At 38.0% G+C, this 25,435-nt stretch overlaps 1 protein-coding gene across 3 annotated transcripts in view; it reads left to right on the top strand.

Moving 5' to 3' along the window:
* The window catches only part of dhx15 (DEAH (Asp-Glu-Ala-His) box helicase 15), a 122,646-nt gene extending 98,607 nt beyond the window's left edge, over positions 1-24,039 (top strand). For 2 of the 3 annotated variants that reach the window (XM_059988963.1, XM_059988964.1), the window contains exons 10-14: positions 89-280; positions 1,543-1,665; positions 8,000-8,190; positions 14,661-14,830; positions 23,369-24,039. In XM_059988963.1, the coding sequence (XP_059844946.1) occupies positions 89-280; positions 1,543-1,665; positions 8,000-8,190; positions 14,661-14,830; positions 23,369-23,486 (794 nt within the window). In that variant the 3' untranslated portion in view covers positions 23,487-24,039. Of the gene's footprint in view, positions 1-88; positions 281-1,351; positions 1,666-7,999; positions 8,191-14,660; positions 14,831-23,368 lie in introns of those variants that run through there. The other variant, XR_009515636.1, reaches the window with a different exon arrangement.
* The last annotated feature ends 1,396 nt before the right edge of the window (positions 24,040-25,435 follow it).

Raw genomic sequence — 25,435 nt, 5'->3', positions numbered from 1 at the left:
GGGCAGAGTAAGGGTGACAAGTATGCACTTGAGTGATTTTGTCATTGGAGGTTTTGTTCATGACTCATTGTTACAAATTACTTTTCAGCACCTGAGACACTGATGAGGGCCTTGGAGCTTTTGAATTATCTGGCTGCACTGAATGACGATGGTGATCTCACTGAGCTTGGGTCCATGATGGCAGAATTCCCATTAGATCCACAGTTGGCCAAGATGGTTATTGCCAGCTGTGAACACAACTGTTCAAATGAGATTCTCTCCATCACTGCAATGTTGTCAGGTAATAGCGGGGATGAAATTGTCAAAACATGACTTGCAGTTAAATGAAACAAATTATTAGGGAAATTTCTCATGGAGTTGATCTTTTGCAAGATTATGCTTGGAATGCCTGTTTAAAAACAGAATGATAATTGTGCATTTGAATGTTTGTGCTAAGTACTGATGAAATTTTGATAGGTACTATGAGAATTTATAAGCACAGACTATTAATCATGATTATAGTTTTCAGATTTGGTGCTTAGCTTTAGGCATTTTTTGTTTTTTAATGTTTTATCCTGGCTGAAAATCAGTTCTTTTTAAGCAGATGTCTAGGAGAAGCCTATAAGAGCTTAATGGAGGAGAGGTATTGATGAATATTGAGACTGCTCAGGATAGTTCATGTTTCATGAGCAAAACAAAAACTGTCTTAGAATTTTAATAATACAGAAATTCTACACTTCCCCCTATGATTTAGGCAGACAAAATACTTTGTAAGATATAATTGGGATATGGATATCAAAAGCTTCTGTTAAACCATTAGATTGAAAATATCTGTCAAATTACACCTCAAAAATAACATGATTTGTGGTCATTTTAGGGAATCCCTTTGGATATGGACAACACTACAGTGTTCATTTTGACTTGAACACTGGTCACTTATTTCACAGTTCTGGTTTTGTATTCCATTAATACTGATTCTATGCTGCATAAGGCTTGTACAAAACCAATAACAGCCTGATTACATTTTATAAGTAATATTTAGCAAGGCAACAGACTTGAACTCTGTAGGTAGGGTACTATAGATTAAATCAGATTCAGAGCAGCTGGGCAGGGCAGAATTTCACCCTTGCTTCCTTTGTTCTTGGTTTTTAACTTGTAGGCAAGGATGAGATTCAAGTCATCTGTTAACAGCATCACACACTTCAAATACTAAATGTTTGACAGCTACTTATCACTTTTTTGGTAGGTTAGGAAAATGCTTACAGAAGGCATTCATTTAATACATTATTATAGTTCTGTATTTCCCTGTGCACCGCCTTTTTTCACTAAAAATTGGTAATTGTGTAGCTTCTGAAACACTCTTGTCTTGCAGATGTGAGTAGGTGTTGATGTTTGGTACCAAGCCAAGGTAGTAGACAATCCAAGATGCAGTTGGTGACCATATCCCATCATGCCCTGCCCAATGCTCTCTGAACTGACCTAGCTAGGCCTTGTTCCTGTGTCTGTGAATGAGTGACTCATCCATATGGGCGTCTGTGTTGGGCCCATACCAACATTGTTTAGTCCCACAGTGTTTTGTTCGCCCAACGGAAGCTAAGAAAGCAGCTGACGAAGCCAAGATGCGGTTCGCACATATAGATGGAGATCACCTGACCCTGCTCAACGTTTACCATGCATTCAAGCAGAGTGAGTAAATTATACTTCTACTTTTCAATTCCATAGTTAAATATTTGCTAAGCAGCCAATTTAGTGAATTCTCAAAACTCTGCGCACCTCAGACTGGTTAACTAACAGGTTATTATGCAGTTATATTCTCTGCACAGATCATATGAGGGCATTTTGCATTCATAAGACTATATTCATTGAAACTACAAGTCGCGGAATAGTTATTCTTCCTGTGTTCCAGTTTGTAACAGGAGTAGTTTTAAATAATAACCAGAGCACTAATGCACAGAAAGTGATTTTTTTTTAAAAAGCTTGGAATGCAGTACTAATCCATACAAATCATGGGTTTGTGGCTTAATTTCAGTGCATTCATTTAGATAGAGGAAAATTGAGCATTAGTATTTGTAATTTTCTCCAGGAAACACCCTTTCTCTGACTACCATGTCTATTTCAAATTGTATTCCATCTGTTCTCTGCTCTGTTTGTAGAATATCTTTATGCTCCAACAAATTTGCTGATATAGAATCACATAAAAATAGGTGGTGAAATAACGAAGCAGGTAGTGGAAGGGTTGGCCACAGGATTGTGACAAGTGACAGCAAATTAGCAAAAGAATGGCAAAACAAGAAGGGATGGTGGCAAGATCAATCTATAGAACAGAATAGTACAGCACGGTACAGGCACTTCGGCCCACAGTGTTGTGCCCACCCTTAAATTCTGCCTCCCATATAACCCCCCACCTTAAATTCCTCCATATTCCTGTAGTCTTCTAGTCTTCCTAGTAGTCTCTTAAATTTCACTAGTATATCTGACTCCATCACTGACTCAGGCAGGGCATTCCACGCACCAACCACTCTGAGTTTTTAAAAAAAACCTTCCTCTAATATCCCCCTTGAACTTCTCACCCCTTACTTTAAAGCCATGTCCTCTTGTATTGAGCAGTGGTGCCCTGGGGAAGAGGCACTGGCTGTCCACTCTATATATTCCTCTATCATGTCTCCTCTCATCCTCCTCCTCTCCAAAGAGTAAAGCCCTAGCTGCCTTAATCTCTGATCATAGTGCATACTCTCTAAACCAGGGAGCATCCTGGTAAATCCTCTCTGTACCCTTTCCAATGCTTCCACATCCTTCCTATAGTGAGGCGACCAGAACTGGACACAGTAGTGTGGACTAACCAGTGTTTATTACATCAACACAAGTATCCACGCAAGTTCTGTTAACCCAGGATGAACTACTACTTCCTTTTATCACAGTTATACTGTATCATCTCACATGTGATGTCCACTGCTCTTATACCATTCTGATCTTTCCCAGTCCACTTCTGCCAATTATATCCTCGTATTGTTAATTTTCTTCATTTAGCATAAGAATATATGTTTCAGACCCAGGGTGTTCGTCCTCAAACTGAATTTTAAATTCTACCAGTTTATTCCTGTTCTTTTCACAAGATAGGATTAATTGATATCATCAATTAATCTTGGCTCATTTAATTATATCCAATGTAAAATGACTTGCTCTGTAATGCATGCTGTAAACTCGTACTGACCTGATAAATCTCAATATCCTCCTTCCAAGTCTCTAGTATACTACCCATGCAATAGTGTTCAGAATTAAACTCCATTCTCCAGCTGTGGTCTTCTGGATAAACAGGGCAGCAGTCATTACTCTTATGTTTAGTAATACTCTGATAATCCATTGTACAACTGTTTGTGAATCTCCATACTTTTAGCAGCTGGCCCACCAGGTGATACTTGCCACACTCAGTTCATCAGTGTCTGCACTGCTTCAGGCTCGCTGAATTTACGGGATAACTTATAACAGTGTTGTGTAGCCTCTTAAACTGAATAAGCATATAACATCTATAAAAGCATAGTGATTGGAATAGCATTTAGTCATTGATGAGTTCAACAATGTCAAAGCCTGCAGCACCACTGTCTCTTTTTTTGTGCTTAATCATTGTGGTGTTATTTTGGGTCACATTAGACATCTTTGTATCTTGCTTATTTGATCACACTTTGTTCATCTGTTTAATGTATTAATATCTTTGTATTTCCATACTTTCTTCTACTCTGTTTACAATACCATCTATCATTGTGTCATTGGTAAACTTGAATTTGTGATTTGCAATCCCATGGTCTAAATGATTAATAAACATAGTGAGTAGTTGAAGTTCAAGATAGATACCTGTAGGATGATGCTTAAATGTAAAGCTGTTCTTTGTAAAGTAATCCTAAAATTCCCCATTTTGGTAAAATATAATAGGTACAGTTATTTCTATTTCATAAGTGGAATTGTGGATGGCATTTTTGCTTTGAGTTGATTTATTGTCCATTAATAATATGAGTGTCATGTAACTTAGTACAATTTTGCTTTAAAAAGGAATCTATTGCTTCAAAAAATGTTTGATCTTTCGATCAGAGTTTTAAATTGCACCATTGATAGTGTAGTACAGTTATTTCGAAAACATGAGTAATTTTGTGTTATGCTGTCCATATAGGATGAGAGGCTGCCCTAGATCAATGAGTTTCCCAGAAGCTTTATGCTGGGCATGTCCCTGAAATGTGTAATACAGGAGTAAAATACTGGAATTGCTGTCAAATACTCAATAGGACATGTAGGATCAGCAGATTCAGAAACACTTAACATTTCAGATGAATGTTTTTCATTTAAAAAGGGAGTACAGAGTGATATAGGGAGCAAGACAATGCATGTAGGATTAAATTATATTAATTGAAAGAAGTAAAGCTTTAATTTTAATGCACACCAACTCTGCCAGGTTGTCCAATACAGCCTAAGTTTGGCTCTAGATCTAAAGCAGTAAAGTTGTTATTTAACTGCCTTCTGCAAAGGCCTAATCAGCCATACAGTTAGAATTAGGTCAGTAATAATTGCTGCTCTCATCCGCTATACCCCTCAATTTCATTCATCAATCAGAAAAAACAGTTGTTTGCTACAGAAACAACCTGCAAGCATTCATAGACAGAATGATCACAGAAGCCCTTTGTTCCTTAGCATAAATGGTTTATCATAAATTAAACTGCTGCTTTCTTCAAATGTAGAAAGGAAAAGTTGCTATATATTTTCATGCAGTTTTTCAGGAAAAAAAACTGGATGCATTTAAACTTTAGAAACCAAAGGCACTTGGCTTGTTGGGCATTTTGTAGTTTCAAGAATGCACAAGAGCTATTTTACTGTTAGACAGTTGAATATTTTGCTATATTTTATTTTTTTCCATGATATTGTTTGATCATTAATAGATAACTTCTGTTATCAGTAGTGCTTTTGTTAGAGAGTAGATGAAGCATAAATTATTTCTTGGTTGACAATTGTTCAGATATAAAATTTAAAAGTTTTTCTGAAGTGGATCCAGACACAGATCTGTCCAGAACTTGAATACTCATAATTTTTTCCCATAGGTAGTCCATGATTCAGTACAACAAAAGACCAGGCCTTTCAGCCCACACAATGCCAAAGTAAATTAAATTTTTTCTGCCTGTGTATGATCCTTGTCTCTCCATTGCTGCATACTTAAATATCTATTTTTAAAGCCTCTTATACAGCACTACCCCTGGCAGCCTGTTTCAGGCACCTACAGCTGCCTGTGTATTTTTTTTAAATGTGCTACATGTATCTTCCTAAGCTTTCTTCTCACACCTGAAATGCTTGCCTTCCAGTATTAGACATTTCTACCATGATGGGAAGACTCTGCTTGTCTGTTGTATCTATGCCTCTCAGAGTTCAATGTTCCAAAGAAAACAACACACATTTGTCCATTCACCTTGAAACTTGTAACTTATAATCCAGGCAGCATCCTTATAAACCCTTCTTTCTGTGCCTTTTCCTGTACTTATGCATGGATGAAGAAACTACAACAGATTAGCATAATTAAATGTTTTTTTACTGAGTCATGTTAGTAACGGAAAATGTTGGGCAACTGGCAACGTGGGAGCTACAAACTGTGCCCACTGAGAGGGAAAGCATGCACAGTCAAAAGACGAGTACAGCCTGCACATAGGAGGGCTCATCTATTTACCCCACCATCGATCATCCGATTGCACAGTCATCATTTTGCACTTGATCTGATATGGTTTATCTTCAAAGCTTCCTTATCCTCCTCGTCATCAGAGAACCAAAGCAGCACACAGTGGAGCCTAACCAATTTTATATATAGGTACAATATGAATTCCTTACTTTTACACTCAATTACATTTTTACCACTCTTTCTACTTGAACTTGGGCCTCAAGGTCCTTCTGTATGTCAGTGCTGATAAGGGTTCTGCCAAGTACTGTATACTTTCTTCTTGCATTTCACCCCTCAAAGTGCAATACCCTGGACTTGGCTGGATTAAATTCCACCTGCCCTTACACATAACTGATCTGTATTCTGCTGTTTAGAACTCCACTAACCTTTATGCTGTCTCGACTCGACCATTGCCTGAAATATATCCATTAAAAAACAGGCCGATGGAAAATGCACAACATTGTTCTAAGTTGACCTTTCTATGACTTCCTGCATATTTGAAGATATTTGAAATCATCCGTGGTTTAAGTTATTATTTTATTTAGCATTATGCTGCATTCGCTTGTATTTCATGGTCCATTAGAATTTGAATTATTCAGGGATCACTTGTTCTCTTTAGTGCTAACTATTCGGAAATTGCTGTCAGAGTTATGTTCTTCATTTAGACCTTTAATATTTATGCTGGTTATGCTCCCAATAAGTTAAAAAAATGTGTACGTAGGAATGGAATAAAACAATACACTTTCCTTTGAGTGGCCATGAAATAGTCAAGGATGAAATTTGATCCCTATCAGCAGCCTACAGCTTGTCTGTAACTGGGAATGGACTGTAAAAGGATATGGCAGTAATTCCTAGTCCTTTTGAGCAAATTTTTAAGTGGGTGGGATCTGTTCAGACCTTTTGGTTTCCTGATGTGAATAACTGTGTCAAACTTGCCTGCACCAGTCAGGAATGTTTTGCATGTTGTTGATCCCATTGGAGGGATGTACCTCTTGATGGCTGTATCATGCTCCGAATTGTTGTAGATTCCTGCTCCGTAGAACATTTGGGTACCTTTTAAGAAGACTAAAAGCAAGATCAGAATAGGCTCATAGCCTACTGATACTCTTGTTTACACATAAGAAATGACTCGTGTCATCTGATTGAGAATAGTATGGCTATATGAATTGCCATTGTTGAGAGAAGAGGAGCTGGCAGGGGGCAAATTAATGTTGGAATAGATGGTAGATCAAATTTTGTTGTCTTTACTTTCCTGCAGCATGTTGCTGTTCAACAATTTTCCCTACCACCTTTGCTTTTTGGAAATTTCAGTTAATTTTCGGATACAAAGCTTTTCTGATTATGACCTTGCGCTTTGAATGGATTAGTTCCAGTAATGCATAATTTCTGCATTCATTACGATCCCCCGTAGTGATGTTGCAGAGAATTGAATGAAACATTAGTATACAAGGAGAGCTGCCTCTGCTTCTGATTTAGGTGCACTTCTTTTCCCTGACTGAACAGTGTATAGGAAAGGTCCCAAGTACCAATTGAATTGTGTAAGGAGCATATTGATATATGTGAGCATTATGCTTGATGTCAGTGGAACATTTTAGTGAACTGAGTCCACTTACCAAAAATTGATTTTCAATAATACAAAGTAAGATATCAAAATGACTATCCACTGCAAAGAGTCAAATAACTAGAATTGTGACTGAGTTTTTATAAACCAGGAGAAAAAACATGACAGCCATATTTAGTCCAATACTGTGGTCCGTATATTTTTTATAACATGTTGGTAAACGCAATGAAAGAAATACCTGTACAATATACTGACAACAACATTAGATAAATATGGCAATCATGTTCTTTCACCTGGTTTATAATTTGAAATGCTTCTGAAGAGCAGGGAGCATAAGTTTCACCATTTCTAGTGGTCAAGAGTGTTGCTACCAGACTATGTAAATTCGATTAGTATGTTTTTTATACACAAATAGTTGTGACCATGTGTATGTGTGTCCAGTTTTGCCATTTAATGCCATGGCTTATATTTGCTCATATTGTTCTAACTGGATGGGTGTTTTGTGTTTGGTAAATGAGCCTTTCTGAAAACTGATCAGAAGAATAGCCTGAAGGCAACGGGATCAGATACCCATGAATCAATTCCTTTCTTTCCACTTGACACTATTTCACAACAGCTAATCGTTTTCAGAACTGAGATCTGGGTTGCGCTATTTCAAACTAATGAACTTGCTGGGGAGATCTCATTAGATCTGTTTTATGCCTTAAGAAGTCTGTTTAAAATAAAATCAAATTGCATTTTTTTATTAATCGTACACTACTCTTTATTTTTAGATCATGAGTCGGTTCAGTGGTGCTATGACAACTTTATTAACTACAGATCCTTGATGTCTGCTGACAATGTACGTCAACAGCTGTCACGAATCATGGATAGATTCAACCTGCCTCGGAGGAGTACAGAATTCACGAGTCGGGATTATTATATAAACATTAGAAAGGCACTGGTTTCTGGCTACTTTATGCAGGTATGCTTAAATATATTGTTGATTCTGATGTTTGTGAAATTGACAAAATTCTCTGTCATTCATTTTAAATCTGACTGTACATGTTAAAACGTGTACCAGTTGTCTATTATGATTGTTCTCATTGCAGGTTCTTAGAAAGCACTTTTAAGAGGTAACAAGTAAAGGAGTGAAGCAGAAATATTTTTTTAAAAAAGCATGGATGAGACCTCGGCAGAGAAACTGGAAGTGAAACGTGACAGATCAGTCAGAAGTAGAATAAAGTTAAAATGATGAGGATGAAATGGAAAGTAAAGAAGGGTAATAAAATGCAGGAGAAGCATGAGTGAGCCATCTGGCCCCTGCATCCTACTTACTACTAGATGTTCGCTAAGGATTTGACTGATCATTGTATGTGCCTTCTAAAATTCCATTATTCTGTTAGAGTCTAAAAATTCTGTAGGTCACTGCCTCATGTATTCAATAACAGTATCACAGGCTTGTGAGATTGAGACTTTGTGGGTGAAAGATTCCTGGCTCTCAAGTGAAGCCGTTTCTTGAACCTGGTACCAAATGGCCAAATCAAGTAATAGTTGGGAGTTGGGGAGAGGGAGCATTAGGTTTGCCAATTGTTTAACTTTAAAGGCAGAAAATGTGGCATCATTATATTGTTGGTGGGAGAAAATCAGTTATCAGTTTTGACTGCCTGCTTGTGCTTACTGTATTGGAAAGCTGAACTCAATTTTGGGGCTCCGTCATCTCTTTGAAACTCAAACTTCTGTCTGAGCTCAACAAGCTTGATACAGAATGGTTTTCCCTGGCTTTGGAGGTATTGATCATCATTTCAGGTTCTCAATGTTTATTGCTTGTTTGTTTATATTCTTCTTGTATTTGTACAGTCTGTTGCCTCTTGCACATCCTGTTGGGTGCAGGCTTCCATTGATTCTGTTGTGTTTCTTGGATTTGTGGTGTTCACCCACAAGAAAACAAATTTCAGGGTTGTATACGGTGACATATGGTGCCTATAAAAAGTATTCACGTCCCTTGGAAGTTTTTGTATTTTATTGTTTTGCAACATTGAATCACAATGGATTTAATTTGGCTTTGTTGACACTGATCAACAGAAATGACAGAATAACAGAAATGTTAGAGAGAAAACAAATTTCTACAAATTGGTCTAAATTTATTACAATTATGAAATATAAAATAATTGATTGCATAATTACTCACCCCCTTTAAGTCAGTAGTTAGTAGATGCACCTTTGGCAGCAATTACAGCTTTAAGTCTTTGTGGATAGGTCTCTATCAGCTTTGCACATCTGGACACTGCAATTTTCCCCCCATTCTTTACAAAACTGCTCAAGCTCTGTCAGCTTGCGTGGGGATCATGAGCGAACAGCCCTTTTCAAGTCCAGCCGCATTCTTGATTGGATTGAGGTCTGGACTCTGACTTGGCCACTCCAGGACGTTACCTTTGTTGTTTTAAGCCATTCCTGTGTAACTTTGGCTTTACGCTGCAGGTCATTGTCTTGCTGGAAAACAAATCATCTCCCAAGTCACAGTTCTCTTGCAGACTGCATCAGGTTTTCCTCCAGGGTTTCCCTGTATCCTCTACTTTCACAAGCCTTCCAGGGCCTACTGTAGTGAAACATCGCCAACATGCAGCCACCAACACGCTTCACGGTAGAGATGGTGTGTTTTTGATGTGCGGTCCTTGTCTTATGCAAAGTATAGCATTTGGTCTGATGGCTAAAAAGTTCAATTTTGGTTTTATCAGACTATAGAAACAACTTCCAGGTGATTTCAGAGTTCCCACATGCCTTCTGGCAAATTCTAGCCAAATTTCAAGTGTTTTTTTTCAACTGTTGCTTTCCCTTTTCTACTCTCCCATAAAACTGCAACTGATAAGGCAACCAGGCAACAGTTGTATTCATAATCTATCCCATCTCAGCCACTAAAGCTGTTTTCCCTGGTTGTCGTAGGTCTCTTGGTGGCCTCCCTCACTAATTCCCTTCTTGCACGGTTACTCATTTTTTGAGGAGGGCCTACTCGGCAGATTTATAGCTGTGCTATATTCTTGTATGTCCTGACTGACTTACCTGTACAAGGCATATTTAGTGTCTTGGAATTGTTCTTGTATCCATCTCCTGGCTTGCGCTTTTCAATAACTTGTTTGTGGAGTTGCTTGGAGTGTTCTTTTGTCTTCATGGTGTAGTTTTTGCCAGGATACTGACTCACCAGTAGTTGGACCTTCCAGATACAAGTATATTTTTACTAGAATCATTTGTAACACCTTGACTTGAAACACACAGGTTAACTCAATTTAACTAATTGTGTGACTTCTTAAACCAATTGGCTGCACCAGTGATGATTTGGTGTATCATATTAAAGAGGTCAGTCAATTATTGTGCGTGGTACGTGTGTAATTAATTTAAATCACTTTGTCGAGATCTGATCAGTGTTTTAAAAAAAAACACAGATTAAATATAAAAACCCAAGGAGGATGAATACTTTTTATAGTCACTCTATGAATTTTGATAATAAATTTACTTTGAGTAGGGGAGGGGTTGTGAACCTGTGGGACTGATCCACGGAATGTTGTTTAGAGCAAGTTACTGAACATGCTGTTCCAGTCACAAACGATATTAATGGGAATGGGGAGAGAGCGGGAATATAGAATTGAGACATAGGATTAGCCACGGTTGTATTGAATGGTAGGGCAAGCTTGAAGGACCAACTGGCTTCTATTTCTTCTATTTTTTTTCTGTATTTCTATGATTTGAATTAGCAGGGCTAGTTGTGCAAAAAAAAAATGACCAGGGCAAAAACCTCAGGTATGTGATAAAACAGTGAGAAATGTATTTTTGAAGTCAGTGTTAAGTCCTTTGTTAGATATTAGACAGTAACAGGAATGTGTATACACTCCAATAAACTTGTTTCAGAATTCAGTGAGATTAGGGTTGATATGTATTTTCATGTCCACTGAGTGAGAATGTTTGCATTCTGACAAGTTATACCTGTGGTTTAATGATTTCAATAACATGCCCCTATATTTCAAAAAATATATTTTATTAGCCATGTTCTAGTTTGATGGTTATTGATTCTAAATTCATCTACCAGCCAAGAGCTTTGAATAGGTAAATAAATTGAAGTTGTGAGCAAGCTTGTATTTCAGCAATAGAAAAGAGATTAGGTGTTTTGATAAGCAGGTAGTGAAATTTAAACTTGTGCGGCTATGATAACCCATTAGATTGGTCTGCAGCTGAAAATGTTTCCAACTTTTTATTCACACGGGCTTTCCTTCCCTTTTTTCTATTGTCATCCTTATGATAGTGTTTTGTTAATTATCCTTGTATTGTGATAGCCGGGGGTGGGAGGAAGGATGGTTCCTAATATAGTGCCATTTTGTTTGCATTACAGAAAATCATTTGTGTAACCAGAGTATTGCATATTGTAAAGTTGCAACCATGTGACAACCATTGCGGAAAGAAGGATGTAGAACTTAAGTCCGTGATCTAGTTAAAAATTCCTTATTGTTACTGATCCTCTTGGCTAGACTGAAGGCTTGTTTCTTCACATGGAGATGATTTTAAAAACACACCTTTGAGCTTTTCTTAATGAAATAGTTCTTTTTATCATCAGAGAATGTTTACAGTATACACCCTGCAGACATGCATGAAAAACAAGAACCTTAGACGAATGAACAGAAAAATGTTAGAACCCCAAAGCCCCTCTTCCATTCCCTGCTCAAACAGCAGGAAGGTATCAACCTCCCTCCTCCCCACCCATTTTAGCAAAAAGCATCATTGCCCACCACCCATAAACAGTGGCAAGGCACCCAGAGAGGCAATGATCTGCAGTCAACAAAAACTATCGTTAGCCAACTGTTTGACATGACACAGTCAGTCTCCCCCTCTCTTCACACCTGTGGCTGGAGAATTGGAAAATGGCCAGCTGGCAAGCTCCAGCAGAGAGAAGTCATCCACTATGGAAAAACCACAGTTTTGAGTGCTGTTGCAGATCAGAGACCTCGATAGAATCCCAGCCACCTTGAACCAGAAAAAAAAGAGACATTTAAAGAGAGGAATTCAATCTGTTTCCGCAGATGAGCTCAAGGCAGCCATTTGGTGCCATCATTTGAGGCACTCCTTTTGGTCTCTTGGATGTTTCCATTGAATAATTCCTTAAGTAAAAGGCTGCAAGTGCTGAAATTATGAAATAAAGGAAGATTCTGGAAGTACTTGGGTCATTTGAGTAAGAGTCTTTCAGCACTATTATAACTTACATTATGAAGAGTGCTGTATCTTTGTTGTGTGACGTTCTATGTAGCGAGCCAGAAAATACACTATCTTGCCTATTTCTGCAGTGTTTGTTGTTTCTCAGCTCCTTGTTTTCTGTAACTGAATCATTCTTGTTTGTTTTTTTTTAACTCATTTTTCCTTAAAAATATAAATGAGCTATTTCCACTTACTAATAGTGAAGGAGCCTTTTATTTTTCTAGCTTAGTTTCTGTGTACATTTGCTTGGAAATGACAGCTTTCCTCATTGGTGTGTATGATCCCTTAAATGTTGACATCTGACAGAATGATCCATGGTGTAGTTACACAATATTTGTGTCCCATAAACCAAATTTAATGCACAAACTATAATCTTTCCCCAATTATCTGATGTTAATGGGAATGTTTTGAGATATGTAAGGCTTAACGATTATTTTACCGTGACTTCTGTCTGGTTTGCTATCAATGTAGTCATTGCTGTTGAACATTGGTACTAATATTTGGGATGGAGAGAAAGCAGTGGTATTATTTATCATATTTCAGAACCACAAAACGTATAAGCTTGAGGCTTCAAAATGCTTTCATGCATTTTTGGAAAATGATTTATTTGAAATCAATGCATGGAGATGAAGTGGGTCATCAAATACTGATCTTAAGCTTGTAACAGTATGATCTTGCTCTAAATACCTGTTGGGTATGCAGATTAAATGTGGACAGATATAATCAGGTAGTTATTGTCTAAAGATGGAAAGTGCTTTTCCACAAGAATTATTTGACCTTCAACATAAATTAAAACTAATTTGAATAGGGTAATTGTATTATTAAAGGTCTTGCTCATACATAAGTAATTTCTGTGCTTTGAAAAACTCAAGGCGTATGATAGAATATATGGTGGAAACAAATTGATCAGTCTATGACATCACATCTTTAAAAACCTGCCATCAAAATCAAAAGGCCTTGAAATAGATTTCGGTTATTATATGATATGAGTCATGCTTTTCAGAGGAACAGTAGATATTGATATTTTAATGGAACGTTGGTGCTTTGCAGTGAACTAATATGTTCATGTGGTCTTTTTGAAACTCTTGGCAGATCTGTAAGCATTATTCTGAATGCTTTTTTGAACCATTAGATCAAATATAACCTTGTTGTTTATACTTAGTGCCAACTGAGTACTTCAAGTTTAAGTAAATTGTATTTCTAACATCACAAGGTTTTCTGAAACACCTGTTCATGTCTATGTATAGTGATGAGGTTTCATCAAGGTCAACTCAAACAACCCAGTTGAAAGCAGTGGGAAATTATCAAAAGCATTAGGATGGTGGATATTAAATGGTCTTCGCAATACATTTCAGGATGCAGTATGTTGATTTGTAAGACTCAGTAATTATTTGCTTTAATGAAGATATCTTTTTGTGTCCAAGATTAAACCCCCTATAAATAGAATTAATATGATGTAATGACTGACACATACGTTGTGATTAATTATTTTTTTATTGAGACTCAACGTGGAATAGGCCCTTCTGGTCCTTGGAGTTGCCCCACCCAGCAATCCCTTGATTTAATTGTAGCCTAATCATGAGACAATTTACAATGACCAATTAATCTACCCAACCAGTACATCTTGGGACTGTGGGGGTGGGGGAGGAGGGGGACCAGAGCACTCGGAGGAAATGCACGTGGTCACGGGAAGAACTTGCATGTTCCTTCCATGCAGCGGCGGGAATTGCACCTTGATCGCCTGTACTGTAAAAAAAATTGTACTAACCACTACAGTACCTTGTCACCCCAGTGAATCTTAATATGGTTACTTCCATTTCAAGCACTTGATTTTTCTCTTTTATACTTAATCTTTTCCTTTGTTAACCACTTTGGAAAGATTAGTACTTAATTTCTGATCATATTGATGTTATTTTCATCTCATTAATTTTTAAAAGAATGTTGTCACATGCTTCAGTCTGAAGTTAATGGGAGATGTTCGTTGCTTGTATAGGTAAAGGAAAATCAGGTAACACATTAAGGAAACTGGTTTGTCATGAAAACATTATGGATGGTAGACTTCAGTTTTGTTGACATCCTAAAATAAGCAAATGCTTCAAGCATTGACAGATTATTGTTTCTTTCCTCTTTCTCCCCCCCCCCCCCCATCTGCCTCACCCCAATTTTCAACTGCAGTGTTTCGCAATTACTAACTGAGCACTTTCTTCCACTTTTTAGGTGGCTCACTTAGAACGCACAGGCCATTACTTGACAGTGAAAGATAACCAAGTTGTGCAGCTTCATCCTTCTACTGTCCTGGACCATAAACCTGAATGGGTGCTATACAATGAATTTGTACTCACCACAAAAAACTACATCCGGACCTGTACAGATATCAAACCTGAATGGTAATGTACTGAGATGTGGCTTTTGAAGAACTTAACTTTTTACTGTAAATTGTTCCTAGTATCAATCATTGAATTCTAGTTTGAGATCCAATCTGAAATTTCAGATTGGGCTAATAAGAAAGAATTAAACTTCACAGCAGATGAGCACTGCTATTTAATGTAATTATATTTGCATAGCATCCAACTCATTTACTTATTATTTTTGGTCTCAACCTTTCAGTTTCCAAATTTTATCAAGATAAGGAAAAATCCCACAGCAGGCTTTTAATATTGCAAAAGATGGGGTTAAAGTAGTCTCAATCAATATGCTGATGCACAGTTTTTGCAAAAAATTCAGACCTACATTTAAATTGGTGGAAAAGGAATATAGTAGTTTTTGGATAAAATTGATATAGCTGAAGCACACCACACCACTAGGAGAGCATTGATTACTGTTGCCTTGAAATGGTCACTTCTGATACTTAGCTACAATCAAATACCTGTAATCAGGCTGTAGACATCATGATAAATCACATTTAAATGATTTAGACTGAGTCATTTAATAGCATTTGTATGTTCAGTTTATGTGGAATTGTAGCGGTGGCATACTATTGACTGATAATCTGCCTGAGCACGAGTTGCAGAGCCCAGAAAATGTAAGTTAGAGATAGTGTAACGTTCTCCTTCGGGTGTAACGAAACGCCGAATTTAACGTCCGGATAAACCACAGCCAATGCAAACCAGATCGCAGTAAGATTAACCATTTACTGTTCACTCTTCACATTAACATATGGTGAAAACTGTTGATAAAACAATACAAGATTGATACAGTATTTGTTCCTTCCTTAATATCACATTTCAAGTGTAAATACTTGCAAAGGTGACTATAACTACATTACACTAAGGTGCAGTATACAGGGAGAGTTTACCTGCTCCATTGACTACTTTAAATACACTTCCATGCAAACTATCCGCGACTCTTTAACTAACGAAAGCATAAACATTATCTACCGTCGTTACCTCTAACAGGATCAGCATTAACATCTTAGTTCAATATATCGATTATCTATTAACTTACAGCGTTGCTCTCACTGTGATTTCTCATGCCTGCAAAACTGCTTGTGCTCAGGTGAGCCTCGTGGAAAGCCCCCACCCTCGCGCTAATTTCAAACCGGTGTTTTCCCACAAGACGCGGCGAAACCGGATGTGACGTCATCGCATGCCGATATATTTTACATGCAATGAATACACTTTAAACACTTCTAATTCTAACTAGAAAATACTATTGAATGAATTACTAAGCGAAAATATTATAAACTAAATAACTGTCGTAAAGACAGCACAGATAGTGAATTTCTTTTTCTTTCTTGCATCCAGTGCCTTAAAAAGTATTCAACCCCCACGACTATTTTCACATCTTACTGTCTCATTTTCTAAAATTAAAATACATTGAAATAGGATATTTTGAGCTAAACCACAAAATATAGTGCATCATGTCAAACCAAATGAGAAATTCCAAAACCTGTCAATAATTTACTAAAACCTAACAATCAAACTGTGATGCTACAGAAGTATTCATTCCCTTTGTAATCACTATGCAAGCTTTCATTGGATGCAATAATGTATATTACCGTACCACCTCACCCAATTTGTTGATGTAGAAAATTGGAGGATCACCTGAATAAATACCTCCTTTCTGTAAGGTCCAGTACTATGGTAGATTTTCAACAGACCAAAGCAAAATGAAGACAAGAGCATTCAAGGCAAGTCAGGAAAATGTTAAGAGAAGCATTTCCATCAAACATTTCCATCAAAGAAAGGGACTTCCCTTCCTGCACTATCAAACGCTGTTCTCACCCGTGTCTCTTTTGCACATGTCTGCCCTCAACCCATTCTCCTGCCACCCCCCCCCCCCCCCACCCAAGGGACCAAGGGATAGGGTTCCTCTTGTCCTCACCTACCACCTCACCAGCTTCCGCTTCCAGCACAGAATTCTTGGTAACTTCTGCCATCTCCAACGGTATCCCACCACCAAGCACGTCTTCCCCACCCTTCCCCTGCTTTCGCAGGGATCGCTCTCTACATCACTCCTTTGTCCATCCATTCCCTTCCTGTTGATTTCCCTCCTTGTACTTACCCTTACAAGTGGAATAAGTACTACACCTGCCCCTACACCTCCTCCCTCACTACCATTCAGAGCTCCAAGCAGTTCTTCCTGGTGAGGTGATACTTCACCTATGCATACGTTGAGGTCATCAACTACTCTCGGTATGGTCACCTGTATATCAGTGAGACACAACGTAGACTGGGAGACCACTTCATCAAGCACCCATGTTCAATTCAACAGGACCCTATGGCCACCTATTTTAATTTTGCTTCCTATTCCAACCTGTCAGTTCATGCCCTCCTCTACTGTCGCGATGAGGCCACACTCAAATTGGTGGAATAATACCTTGTATCTGTCTGGGCACCCTCCAACCTGATGGCAGGAACGTGGATTTCTCAAACTTCCAGTATTGCCCCTCCCCCTTTCTCCTTTATCATTTCCCCCTCTCCTTTACCGCCCCCCAATTCAATTTCCCCCCTCACCATATCTAATCTGCCAATCATCTCCCTCTAGTGCTCCTCCCCTTTTTCTTTCTTCCATGGCCTTCTGTCCTCTCCTATCAGATTACTCCTTCACTGGTCCTTTTTTACCAATCAACTTACCAGTTCTTTACTTCACCCCTCCACCTCTCCTGGTTTCACCTACCACCTGCTTCCTTGTATTTCTTCCTCTATCTACCCTCCCCCCCCACCCCCGCCACTCTCAGTCTGGCTTCTCATCTTTTTTTTTATCCAGTCCTAATGAAGGGTCTCGGTCCGAAACGTCAACTGTTTACACTTTTCCATTAAATGCTGCCTGGCCTGCTCTGTTCCTCCAGCATTTTGGATCTACGGATTTTCCTTTTGTTTTTGATAGAGAAGCACCAATCTGGAGAAGGGTATAAGACCTTCTCAAAAGCACTGAACAGACTTCAAAGCTTAGTGCAGTCCATCTAGAGAAAGTGGGGGAAAATGTGAAACCAGGGCGCACTGCCTAGGTTAGGCCACCCTTCTACATTTAATCACTGGGGAAGAATGGCACTTGTGAGACAGGCTACTGTGATGCCAACAGTAACTGAGTGAGCTGCAGAAGGCAGTGGCTGCAACTAGAGCCCTGGCTTTAAAAACATTGCTTGTAAAGACTTAGCAAAGTATCACTTAAATGCTGCGAAGATGTGGAAGAAGGTCTTGTGGGCAGATGAAACTAAAGTGGAACTTTGTCTCAGCACTAAGCTGTATGTGTGCCGTAAATCTAATACTGCGCATCAACCAGCTAACACCATCCCTACTGCAAAGTATAGTGGAGGTAGCATCATGCTGTAGAGATGCTTTTCAGTAGCAGGGACTGAAAATCTGGTCAGGATTGATGGGGAGGTGGATGTTGCTAAATGCAGAGAGATCCTGATTTGAAAACCTGCTAGCCTCTGCCAGAAAGATTAAATTGGGGAAGAAGTTCATCTTTCAGCAGGACAAGACCAAAAGCACAGAGCCAGAGCAACCATTGAGTGGCTTCAGGTGAAGAAATCTGATGTCCTTGAGCGGCCCAGTCAAAGTCCTTACCTTAACCCAATCTAAGGACTTAAAGATTATTGTCTACCACTACTTCCTGACTAACCTGGCACAATTTTGCAAGGAGGAATGGGCAAATCTTGCTCCATCATGTTGTGCAAAACATACAGATTCTTAACCAAAAAGTCTACTGGCTGTGAGATGAGAAAATCTGCAGATGCTGAAAATCCAACCAACACACACAATGCTGGAGGAACTCAGCAGGTCAGGCAGCATCTATGGAAGAGAGTAAACAGCGTTTCGGACAAGACCCTTTAGCAGCACTGGTCCAGATTCCTGATGAAGGGTCTCAGCTCAAAATGTCGACTGTTTACTCTTTTCAATCAATGCTGAGACTGCTGGCTTTACTAGCTGTGAGGTGGTTCAATGAAGTACTGAGCAAGTGAGGATGTATACTTTTTAACTGCTGACATTTCAGTTTTTTTAATTTTACTTTTTCATGCTTTACAATTTTCCCTGTTTTGTTTTGTTTGGGCTCAGCTGTGGGGGGAGAAAAAAGGAGCGTGTGATTTACCAATAAAAATTCTCAATTAAATTGATCAAAGTCCTTGGTTGTAATGCTCATTTATGTGAACAAAGGGTTGGGCTGAGTATTTTTACAAGGCACTAGAGAGAATAGTCCTGACAAATATAGTTCAAATAATTCAATAGCAATTGGAAAGCCACAAATATAATAGAAAAGTTATCTGGACATCTGCTTTCAAAGTGGAAACCAGTACTATGGAAATCTTTGAAGTACAATAATGAACTGGTTTAATGCTCTAAAATATGTTGGATTATCATGAAACTAATTCATAACCAAGTTTACAGTACACAAAATGAGAAGATAGGTGGCAGAGTTAATAGCATGCTGATTATAAACCAGAAAAAAGTAATGAAGGTTAATTTTTTTTTAAAAGAAGCACTGTTTTTTCTTTAGACTTTTTCCATCTCCTTTTTTAAATACATGAATTTTCTTAGCTCCCTTTTACTTCTCTCATTATCTGCAAATTTAGATTATCGTTTTCAGTCATCATTCTAAATCTTAAGTAATCATCACGATTGTCTTGAAATTCCCCTTTCACTCCAGATTTCAAAATGTAGCAGTGATAACTCTCATTAAATTTCTTACATCCTGGATAATAGAAGTGTCTTAAATATACAATAAAAAACCTGCAATCCCTATTTTCTTCCTTCTTGCCAATTTATTTAGTGCAGGCAATATATCCCAAACTTGAAATCATTTATTTCATATTCAGAGGTGAAAACATAGAATTGGTAAACCTTGATTAGACCATATTTCATTCTGTGCACTGTTCTGTCTTGATCAGAAAATAATATAGGAGCACTCGAAATGATGCAAGGAAGATTAATAAGGATGTTAACTAGAATTGAAAGGTTAAATTTATCACGAAGATTGAACAGACAGAAGCTTGTCGCACTAGATAATTTTGGCAAAAGTAGACATAAAGGAAGCATTTTCATTTGTAGAGAATATCAGAAGTAAACATTTGTTTATTCAGACCATTTGGGATGTAGAATTTCAAGTTGAAAGTAAATTTATTGTCAAAGTTCTTTTTTTACTGTATAATACCCTGAGATTCATGTCCTTTTGGGCTGTCACAGCAGATACAAAGAAGCACAATGGGATCAATGAAAAACAACTACACACAGAGACAGACAAACAATCAATGTGCAAAAAGACAATAAATTGTGCAAATGCAAAAAGAAAAATAAAATAATTAATATTGAAGTCATTAAGTTGTAATGTCCTTGGAAGTGAGTCCATAGATTGTGGAATCAGTTCAGTGTTAAGATAGGTAAAGTTATCCACTATGGTTCAGGAGCCTGATGATTGAGGGGTATAACTGTTGCTGAACCTGATAGTATGAGATTTAAGGCTCCTATACTTCCTTCCCTGTGGCGGCAGTGAGAAGACAGCATGACCTGGATGGTAGAGGTCCTTGATGATGGATGCTGCTTTTCTGTAACAGCATTCCTTGTAGGTGTGGTTAGTCATGGGGAGGGCATTTCCTGTGATAGACTGGACTGTATCCACTACTTCTGTAGGCTTTTCCGCTCAAGGCCATTGGTGTTTCCATATGGTGCAACCAGTCAGGATACTCTCCACAGTACACCTATAAAAGTTTCAATGTTTTAGATGACATGCCAAATCTTAGCAAACTTCTAAGAAAGTAGAGGGGCTTCTTTGTAATGGCACTTGCATACTGGTCCCAGGACAGATCCTCTGAAATGGTAAAGCTGAGGAATTTAAACTACTGGCCTTTGAGATGAGTAGATGTATTCAAAGACCGATATCTAAAGAGGGCAAAATAAAGACAATAATGAGCTACAGCAGCTTAATTCCAAGGATCTTTCTACCAACATTGACCAGTAGTTAAATGCCCTTATTTCTGTAATGTGGACTCCATTCAAAACGATGGAATGCACCCGTTTGAACTTCATAACATATAATATCCTCGTGATGAAAGTTCAAGGGTTTGGGATTTTTTTTCTGATCAATCAAGTTGAAATGTACTTTTTGAATCAGAGATTTTCTTTGATCTACTTAGGCATGCAGGTATGTTTGGTAACGTACATTTTAAGAAAGTGAAGCAGTTTTTCTGATCTGGTGATCACTTTGTGATATTTGGGCATCATCTTGATATTAACACTGGCACAAAATTTTAAGGAGGCTTAACAGAATTTGAGATATTTTGCTAGCAGATGAGTCATGAACAAGGCGATGTACAGTAGTTGCAAAATAAGGAGTCATTCATTTAATATTGAGGTACATTCTTTGGGTAGTGAATCTCTAGCAGTTCTACCCTTAAAAGTAGCAGAAGGCAGATCACCAGATACATTTAAGGTGGATCAGGGAATTGAGGGACTTGCGCAGAAGAGGAGTGGAAGTCAACATTGATCATCCATGGTCATATTGAATGGTGGGGTAAGCTTGAAGAGTCTTGCAGTCTACTCCTGTTCCTATGTTCTTACCTCCTTCTTAGCATATACAGTTGCAAGGTTTGTGACCCCTTTGCAATTACCTGGTATTTTGGCATTAATTACTTTTTTTAAAAAAAAGTGGTCTGATCTTCATCTGTGCCGCTATAATAGATAAACACATCTGTCTAAACTAATTACACACCAATAATTGTACTATTTCTCATCAATACCAAGTACACCATTTAAACAATCAGTCCAGATTGGAAAAAAAGTATGTGAACCTCTGGGTTAATGCCTTCTACAAAAGTTTTTTGCAGTCAGGTGTTCCAGTCAATCAGATTAAAGGTGTGGATTGCAGAGGTACCCTGCCCTATATATTAAAAAAAAGAAAAGACACACGAAGTCAGGTTACTGACAGAGCCTGTTCTTCTCAAAAAAGATCAGTTTATATGCATCATGCCTCGATCAAAACAACTTTCATATGACCTTAGAAGAAAAATTGTAGAGATGAATAAAGCTAGAAAAGGCTACAAAAGCATTTCTACAGACCTGAGTGTTCATTAATCCACAGTAAGCAAAATTGTCTACAAATGGAGGAAATTCAGCACTGTTGTGACACTCTCTAGGGGTAGGCTTCCTGCAAAGATCACACCAAGAGCATAACGTGCAATGCTAAAGCGGGGTGAAGAAGAACCCAAGGGTAACAGTGAAAGACCTGCAGAAATCTCTAGAACTTGCTAAAGTCTCTGTTCAACTGTCCACTAAAAGAAAAACACTGAACAAGAAAGTTGTTCATGGAAGGACACCATGGAGGAAACCATTGCTCTCCAAAAAAAAACATTGCTGCACCTCTCATGTGCAAAAGACCACCTGGATGTTCTACGATGCTCCTGGGACAGTGTTCTGTGGACAGGTGAGACAAAAGTTGAACTTCCTGGCACAAATGCAAACTGCTATGTTTGAAGGAAAAAAGACACTGCACACACACCAAAACCTCACCTCAACTAAGGAGCATCGTGGTTTGCTGCCTCAGAGCCTGGACAGGTTGCAATATTTGTAGGAACAATTAATTCAAAATTTTATCAAAACATTTTACAAGAGAATGTTAGGGTAGTGATTCATCAAATGAAGCTCAATAGAAAAGCTGAATTATGCAACAAAACGATGATCTGAAACACAATAGTAAGTCAACAGAGTGACTTAAAAGGAAGAAGAAATACATGTTTTGGAATGGCCAAGTCAGAGTCCAGACCTAAAACCCAATTGAGATGCTGTGGCATGGCCTGAAGAGGGCTGTTCATGCAAGCTAACGCAGAAACATTGATGAACTGAAACAGTTTTATATGGAGGAATGATCTAAAATTCATTTTTTGCCACTGTGAGAGTCTGATCAACAGCTGCAGGAACTGTTTAGTGGAGGTTATTGCTGCTAAAAGTTCTACCAGTTATTAAATACAAGGGTTCACATACCTTTTTCAACCTGGACTGTGAATGGTTAAGCAGTGAGTTCAAAAAAGACATGAAAAGTAGTTTTGGGTGATTATGTTTGTCTATTATTGTGACTTAGTTGAAGAAGAGACCACATTTTATGAGTAATTAATGCAGAAAGGCAGGTAATTGCAAATGGTTCACAAACTTCTTGCAACTGTATTTTATAGCATTCGTTGAAAAACTGCATTCACATGAATTTAAGGCTTGTTTCAGTAAAATATGCATTCTATTTTTCTCTGGTATTTTATGCCAGCAATTTCATTGTATTCATATTATAATTTCCATAACCCACTCAATGTTATTCTGCTTTCCAGTACATTTCATGCTGTAAATATCAGGGAGATCAATTGCATGGTTTTAAAAATGTCTTACCTATTTCAATGAAATGCCAGTATTTTTTTTTGAAATCAGAGTTCAAGCTCTGGTCTACTAATTTTTAAAGGTGTGTATGTAATCAAAAATAGTAACATGTACTTTCTGTTTAAATAGGTTGGTGAAGATAGCTCCTCAATATTATGAAATGGGCAACTTTCCTCAGTGCGAAGCCAAACGACAACTGGAACGCATTATTGGCAAACTTCAATCAAAGGAATACTCTCAGTATTGAAGTTATGCTGTCGTAGGAGGCTAGGCAAATTAAGATTTCATATTGAAGAAGTATGGACTTCAGATTCTGCCCAAATATAACAAATTTGTCTATTAAAGAAAACCCATGGATGTTTTCTTTCCAATGGCTGGACAATTCCACACTTTTATTTTTTAAAAGAAATCCTTGTTTATGGCAGGTTGTGTAACACTTTGTTGAGCAACATAATATGTTGCTGGTGTTATGTGGCTTTTTTATTGTTATGTTAACTTTTTTCATAGACCCTGTTGGGTTTTGAAGGGTTGGGGTGGGCGAAGTTTCAGAATAATGCTGTAACTGTTAATTTTTAAAGTTTCATCATTATTACAAATATTGTCTGAATTTCTCATAGTGATTCAGAGTTGGCAATTAAAGTATGTATTTCTTGACCACATACTGCATGATTCTGCCCATGTTGACATTCTTAATAGAAAGTTGTAGCTATTCAAAGAACATGGAAAGCTTATATGTAGGCACCTCTGAATTTTTCCCGACACAATTTTTGACTTAAATAAAGGTATAGTGACAAGTTAAATTTTGTGTAAACAGTGTTTTATTGGAAATAGTTGTTTAAAGGAAATATACTCTCATTCACTCCATTTTTCAGATAAGTTGGCCTACTTGGGAGAGAGAACTACAGATAATGCCCATACAAAGAATAGGAGTCAGCTGTGCCATTCACTAAGTTTATCACTCAAATTTTGGTCTTCAACTCAGTTTACCTCCCCAATTCCCACTCAGTCCTATAATCTATCTGAATCTTGTATGCACAGAATCTAAACCTCTGCATGCAAAAGCACAAGGATCCATATTTCCCTGTGACAAAGGAAGCCACCATTTTGGCCATCGAAATGGGCCACACACAGATCAGTCCTTTTCCCCCACCTATTGACCCTGTAACTGGTCTCTCTATATTCCCATCATTCTCTCAACTGCCCGCCAGCAGCCACCATCAATTCCAGCACTTGGCTAAACAACCACTATAACTTGGCCAGTTATAGTGGCTAATAAAGCTTCTGTCCACATATATTGGAGCAAACTCTGTCATAGGAATAAGATGCAAACTCCAAACAAGTGCCACTGGGGGTCAGGGTTAAATTTGGGTCTACTGGCTGTGTCAATTCTCTCTTCTTAAAAAAAAAAAAAATATTCTCCACCTACCCTCACCCACCCACCCCTCACGTCCCCTCAGAATCCTGTATATTTCTATGAGATTATCTCTCATTCTTTTCAAAAGCCTAGAACATAGGGTCAGTTTGCTTAATAGTTCCTTATAAAACAAGTTCCCCTTCTTACATATCAATTGAGTAAACCTTGGTCATGCTTCCTCTAACATGGGTGTACTCTTCCTTTAATAAGGACACCAAAATTATACTTCAGATGTGGTCTTGCCAAAGTATTATTCTCCCATTCTCTTCTCTTGAATTACTCTTCTTGTTAAAACTTGGAACATTCCAGAATCTAAAGCATTTTGTAAACTGAACAAATGTATGTCATCTCTGCTGCCACTCTCTTGGGATGCGGAGTGTCAATTCCAGGGGATTCGGGAGTCTAGAGAAAAACACTAGGGAAACTAGTGATGTTGATTATTGTAAATTCTCTATTATTCACTGATGACTTACTGTTACCAGTGCATCTTTCACCATGAAATTCAGCATGCTATTTAACATATTTTGTGTTCCTAACTTACCATTGTTAATTTTTCTGTCTTCTGAGGAGCCAACTTTTAATTTTTGCTGCTCTATGCATGTTTGCAGCAATCCTCCAGATTTGAATTCTTATTTCTAGTTAGTTAATCAAATTCTATTTTCAATTTCTGCCAGTTTATTGATAAACTTCCAGTCCACAAGCCTACTTTCTACCATTTGCATCATCAATTAAGTACTATTCTTAACTACCATAAGCTGCTAATGGATCACTTCCTAAGTAGG

Source organism: Hypanus sabinus, chromosome 14 (assembly GCF_030144855.1).
Source record: "Hypanus sabinus isolate sHypSab1 chromosome 14, sHypSab1.hap1, whole genome shotgun sequence".
NCBI lineage: Eukaryota > Metazoa > Chordata > Chondrichthyes > Myliobatiformes > Dasyatidae > Hypanus > Hypanus sabinus.
Note: the sequence above shows the minus strand (reverse complement) of the source record. Positions and strands in the feature narration are given on the sequence as shown.